This window comes from Haliotis rubra, unplaced genomic scaffold (genome assembly GCF_003918875.1).
Source record: "Haliotis rubra isolate DU_JTF1 unplaced genomic scaffold, ASM391887v1 Scf466, whole genome shotgun sequence".
NCBI lineage: Eukaryota > Metazoa > Mollusca > Gastropoda > Lepetellida > Haliotidae > Haliotis > Haliotis rubra.
The window spans coordinates 6,661-13,076 of record NW_025767153.1 but is presented as its reverse complement, the minus strand read 5'-3'; the positions used below and the strand labels follow the sequence as shown (position 1 = coordinate 13,076).

The window sequence follows — 6,416 nt, the reverse complement described above, 5'->3', positions numbered from 1 at the left end:
CGGTCAGGCGAAACACAAAATTTGCCAAAATTTGACTCCATCATGTCCCGTTGCATCGTTCAAAATGTCAAAAACGTAACCATGAGAATTTAGTTCTCTTCCACCTTCCCCGAAGGCTGTCACTGCAGCTATGTTCGTACACTTTGAAAAGCTTGGCCAGAATCCAGTCCCAAATGATGAGAATAATGTTCCAAGGAATCCCAAGTTAGTCGAAGGTACACAAAGCAGCACTGTCACTCTTCCTCGCATGCCGGGGTGGCGGCACGTACGTGAAATCATGATCGAGGCTCGCCGGCCCGGTCATAAAAATTAACAGTCTTTGATGACTTACAGGTCATAGGTCGATCAGAAAAGGATCTATTCTTCGATTCTGCAGGGTTCAGGTTCGACAGTCAGTCAAGTATTTTCCACTGTCACTTCGAAATTCAACCTTTCGCAAAATGTAAACACTGGCTCGTCCGCCATTTCAAACTGTTGCGTAACTGTCTACTTCCAAGAAAATAAGTAGGTCAGACGATTCCATTATAGTGTGGACAGGGGGGTACAGTAACACGGCACACAAAACAATAGGCTGGTTTCGGTCTTGTGGGGTTATGATTATAAAAACCAAGCTCTTATGTGTTACATTATTGCATTGAATAAACAGTAGTATGTTTTCTTTGGACAGAATATTTTTTATGTTGCAATGTTAACAAAAATACGAAAGGAACCTACCACTCCTTTATCAGACGAGTTCAATTCGCCTCTCATCCCATGCCGAATTACGCAGTGTCTTCCGCAGAACGAGGAAGTTCGATTTCAAATCAGTTATGGTAGAATGGAGATAAGCGTACTGTGTTTGGAAATTAGATGAATGTTAGACCGAATTGATAGTCTCTAAATTTCATTTGAAGCCGAACGAGGCGCCAGTCTGGTGATCGAGCTTGAGGTGCTATGATTGAGCCCAGCTGTGAACGGGTGTAAAAACCTTGGAGTCAAGTCTGTGTGCAGACTCTTTCAGTGTTGTCACAACCCCTAGCGTACAGTACACAAACCTGTGCACTTAAAAGAACCCACGAATCCGTTGGTATATGACCGGATGGTGACCACATGAATAGGTGCACACACCTAGTTGCGTGTAGAGCAACGTGCAGTAAACTTGGACAAAGTAGTGTCCCAGTCCATCCAGATGTGAATGGGTACCTCGTACGGATGGAAAAGCCACATTAACTTGGTGCGCCTAGTGGCTGCAAGAGTTGTATGGTCCCCAGGGAGTTGGGATATATAATACGATGTGTGTCGTTGAGATTGGGGAAATACAAAGTGTCTGTGAACTCGGAGCTATTTTAATTTTATACGAAACAAAACAAACAAATAACAAAAAACAAAAATACAAAACAAAACGAAAAAACTTTGCAAGGCACCTGTCTATATACAGATTATGGGTAAATGCACCCGAGGATCAACAAATTGAAAAGTGGTATAAATCGACATTTGAATGAAGGCACTCTTGTACTGAAGGCTAAAGTCTGGTGTCCCTGCCTAGATCATTTCTGAAGATTGAAGTTTACATTTGTTGGATAGAATAAAGAAGGTGGGGGATACAACTGAGATTCGCAACGGTTGTATCAAAGTAAACGATACAGTAAAAATGTATTTACTTTACGTCGCTTATTGGGTAAAAATACATCATCTGTTACCATGGACACAGTATGTACAAGACGTAAAGAATGAGACAAAGTACATGTAATTTCATCTACTGTCTGATTCAGACAGTTTGTTGTTCTGTTTACGTGGAACTGTTGTTGCATATTTATCACAGATTGCCGTAGACGTTGGAATCACGGTTGTATTCCTTCACCATGTTATAGCACAGCTTGAACTGATCCTGCAAATGATGTAAAGTGATAGTCAGACAACGATAAACTGAAAGTTCCAGTAGTAAAATTAATTCAGAAACAATGAAAGGTGTTCAGATGCTACAGACATACATTCGCGAAAATGCATGTTGAAACCTTATTGGCCTTGCTCGTTATGACACCGACAGAGCGGTTTGCAATACCAAGGTGCAATTAGATGAAGCATTTTATGGGACTTGGTAGCAGGAACGCTGATATTGTCTAAAGTCATTTCAGTTTTGACAGCTTCTATGCTGCTTTGGTGCTGGCAAACCTAGAAACATAACGGGTCGGGATTCGAACCCATAGGTTTCAGGCGTGACGCCACTATGTATAGCTCACTGCAGCGAGTCCATTACTTACTTATTCAGTGGCAAGATATCTAAATGCCCCCACTTCATTCCACAGATACAGAGTAAACAGTGTCAACCCATACGACGTGAAATTCACCAGATGTTGAACGAAAAAATTTTAAGTTACAAAATTACACCACTCGGAAGACTGAAATATTTCACAATAGTGTGTTAGAAATGGCCAATCTACTCACAAGGGTCTGTATGAACTGGGGTCGAACACGCTGTAGTTCCCGAATGGTGAGAAAAATGTCCACTGTTCTGTCCAACTTCAACCCGGTGATGATGTTCAGGACGCTACAGAACACACCACTCGCTCCGGCGCCGTCACTGGAGTGAAAATCAACATTAAATCAAATCATCCATACGATTAAGTCACATAAGTACACTCCTTTGGGTGATGGTTGAAGCGTATTGAAAAGGCTGTCATAACGCAGAATATTTCCAACTATCAATCGTTTGTAATCCCACAAGGGTAATTCCTACAGTATTCATTCAAAGGTAATACAGTTTGAATAACAAGTGAGTGGGCGTGGGTTCAGTAATATTCCAGCAATATCAGGGCGGGGGACGCTAGAAATGGGCTTCACACATTACACCCATGTGGTCAATCGAACCCGGGTCTTCGGAATGACGAGCGAAGGCTTCAACCACTAGGTTACTCCATCGCTCTTTTAAATAACTATGTGCATAGGGTTATCCTGTCCTTGGTCGATGTTCATTGCCAATATACAATATCTCAATAAGCATATAATAATGCTATAAGCGACATATTTTGGACTCATTACACCAGCCTTGTGTTTAGTCTTCAAATTTAAGTTTTGCATCCCCTGGAACCGATATCATGATGTTACGTGCTGTGGCCTTTGTTAAAACTTCGAGCGACTTTACTGAACCTACGATTTCGGTCACAAAACAGAAACTTAACTTTGCACTAGTAAAGATACATTTGTTAAGCATCATAAACCAGATGTCACGCTGACGATAATATATGCTTAAATCGCATATAACATACGCATTAAACTTACTGACAGTGCACCAGAACCTTGTGGTCAGCACAGCTGATGATCTTGTCCACTCTACTGACCAGCTCATGAAGTGTTTCAGTGTTGGTCAGCATGTCCAGTGTTTGGAGACAAAACAAAGTGACCGACTTCTCGCTGTTCTGATTCATTGAATGGAATCAGAAAATGCAGGTTAAGTTTGAAGTTGTGCAGGAAATGATTAGAGGAAAACATACCTTCATCGGGATAATGAAAATCAATGAAATGCCAAAAGCAAAAAATAACCCTCTACCCACCCTGCATAGCACAACTGTGCAATGGCGAGGTAGTTATGGGACGTAAGGTTTTTTATTTATGCATTTTTCAAACTTGATATATCTTCCTACGACCGATCATAACATTCCTTCTGTTTCAGATGCTGAGAATAAGAGTGATATGTATCAGATACAATGTGATTAATACCTAATAACAACTCCCCCTATCATTGGTGATGTCAGTTTGTGTTAGAGCAATATTTGATAAATATTAACACACCTGCTCGCCATGAGCAAGGGTTAACTTCTTCTCCATGTAGAATTCTCTGTTTGAATCCGCTTCAACCTGCACAACACTGAATGGCCCCTTTTTCATCACTTTGTTTTGTTCAGGGTACATTCCGGCTGTCTCCTGCATACAAAAAACAATGTGTAATTTGGACATACATTTCTAATAGTAATATATGTGTAAATATCAAGGGGCCTTTCCAAAAACGAATCAAAGGTGATAGTGGAATATTTACCAGACAATACCTATATACCCATTTGACGAATATGAGAATTTTAATTGCCCAATTTTAATTGTCAATTTTCAAAAGGGGAGCTGAAACATTTCGACATGAAAACACATCATTGTTTCTCTTTTTTTCAAATCGTCGTAACAAAACAAAAGCTGAGATGTAATTCTTCTCAGTGATTATTGAGTGACATGTACATTGTTTACAGAAGCACCGACGTGACTAGACAGCGTCTGTCGTAACAAACTGGGAACATAAATATGCTTTGCAAAAATGGAGATTTATTGGATGGAAATAAATCTCAGTGCATCAATGAGACAAACCGTCCACATGATGCTAAAATAATGTATGGCTGTTAGTTTGATAATAAAATGAGATGTTGCCCCAAATATGTACCTGTGCGTCATCCAGACAGACGATGGTGAAACAGTCATGGTCATACACAAGTCTCCAGAAGTCCGCCACAGTGTCTGGTAGCGGGGTCTGGGTGACGATCAGGCTTGACAGATGCAGAGTTGACTGAAACAAAAATCATATGTTTGACAATGCCATTCTAATCTAAGATTTTGGAGTAGGTTCAATCGTGTTCGGATCATCGTATGTTGTACATGGTTTATTATGTAAGTTTGGAATTTACCTCACAACACATCCCGTGACATATATGTGTAAAGATGACGCACAAAACTGTATTTTTACAAACGGTTTTGGAAAACAGTCACTATGGCTGTAATTGTTTCGTATCTTGATGGTTATTATCGACTCACTGGTAGAAATACTCCGTTGATGTAGTCATTCCGCTTCTGGACAGGTGTACACAGATACGGCCTCGAATTATTTCCTTAAACATATGATACCACTACTTATTCGTCACGGCATAAGTAATTATTGTGATAGGTGATTTGGAATGCTTATTGGTATTTTGCATTTAACAAAACAAATCATTGTTCAGTCCGATTAGAAATAGTGTCGTTGCCACTGAATCATATACACTGCACATGTATAATGTGTTTCATTTGAATTAAAACGTTTGGATGGCTCATGTGTTTTGTTTGTAGAAAATAAACCTCGTCACTACATTTCGTTTACGATGGTGATCATCTTAAACGTGAAATGTTAGTCATGAAGACAAAACATTTTACTAAAAGCTGGTACTTTGACTTCGAACAAGCTGTTTGTACCGGGAAGAATATCGAAGTTCTCTGGAAGCAGTGCGTGTGAAGTTGTCGCTTCTGTAAGGTTAGATGCCAGCTCTCTCAGTAACTGAAATAAACGAAAAATGTATACCTGTTTACCTCACTGAGCAAAATACGACATGATCTAGCGGTTTAGATACTTTGGATTGTTTCTTCCGTATGCTTTGCTGAAAAATTGAATTGAATCAGCAGCATGACCTGGACTTCAACAAGGACTTGCTATTGGATACCTGTCCCTAGTATGGTGATCTGTCTTCAGCTGTTTGTGATCTATAGCCTATTTTTATATTGTGTAGTCCTCTATAGTTAAAATGTTTTAGATTTAATTTATAGTTTTACATTTATATTTGTGATATTCTAGTTTTTTTACTGTCCTTCGCTGACATGATTTTATACTCTATCTTTAATTATTGTTAATATATATGTTGTTTTAGTCACGATATGGCTGAAATATTGCCAGTGACTGTAAATTTTAACTCACTCACTATTGGATACCTAGAATTGGTCGACAAGGACTTGCTCCCGTTATACATTGAGTAATTTCTGCAGCGGGGACTGTTCTCGTCCCACTTTAAGCTGATCATCTACAGCAATACCTTGAATTCTTTCTCCAGCATGGTCTGCTGTTGAGTGGTGAAGGATTCTCTGAGTCCGAATGTTTTGTCAAAGTCTGGTAAAGTGTAGAGCGTTCCCCGACTGTGGAGGGTTTCCAGAACAACATCATGGACAAACTCGTACTGACTCTGAACAGAAAGGATTAACAGTCATAATTATGAACATATAGTAGTTCACATCAGTGTGTATATAGTATTGGCTGGTAGAAAGACTGTAATCTTCACGCAGGCCCACCTTACACGGGTCCCCTTACAAGGCCTGTTGACATGTTTGTAAAATATTTGACCTGATATGGATAGATCTTACACATACCTCTGTCTGGACCATGTTCATCCTGTTCTGTCTCATTTTGCCAACACACATGTACACGTTGACCCTGTTGTTACTCTCAGCTTCATCCATCAGGTAGTCCAGGGAAATGAATGCTCCTGTTGTCCCCACTCCAGCGCTTGAAACGTAAAAAGAAAAAACTTCCTGACAATATGACTTTGAGCCTAGTTATAAACTGAAGGGGAAGATCACTCCACAACAAGCACTTCGTTCTCTATACTCGTCACGAGAAAAGACGGCTGAGGTAACGTGAATGACGCGTCCAGGACCAC

The 6,416-nt window shown here is 40.0% G+C and overlaps 1 protein-coding gene across 1 annotated transcript; it reads right to left on the bottom strand.

Moving 5' to 3' along the window:
* Positions 1–894: 894 nt before the first annotated feature.
* LOC124290477 (receptor-type tyrosine-protein phosphatase mu-like) lies at positions 895–5,897 on the bottom strand. Its single transcript, XM_046727185.1, has 8 exons — positions 5,796–5,897; positions 5,185–5,266; positions 4,771–4,844; positions 4,403–4,525; positions 3,769–3,900; positions 3,259–3,395; positions 2,425–2,560; positions 895–1,867 (listed from the first exon to the last, which is right to left on the bottom strand). The coding sequence occupies exons 1-8, from the start codon at positions 5,814–5,816 to the stop codon at positions 1,796–1,798; spliced, it is 777 nt and encodes a 258-aa protein (XP_046583141.1). The 5' UTR covers positions 5,817–5,897; the 3' UTR covers positions 895–1,795.
* Between the last annotated feature and the right edge of the window lie 519 nt (positions 5,898–6,416).

What these genes read in the sequence shown, in the direction of transcription:
- LOC124290477 (XM_046727185.1), bottom strand. Translation starts at nt 5,816, where the DNA reads ATGCTGGAGAAAGAATTCAAG. An exon ending in TCAACGGAGTATTTCTACCA is followed by an intron (nt 4,526 to 4,770) that starts GTGAGTCGATAA and finishes TTTTTGTTTCAG; the next exon opens with TCAACTCTGCATCTGTCAAG. An exon ending in AAGGTTCTGGTGCACTGTCA is followed by an intron (nt 2,561 to 3,258) that starts GTAAGTTTAATG and finishes TTTTCACTCCAG; the next exon opens with TGACGGCGCCGGAGCGAGTG.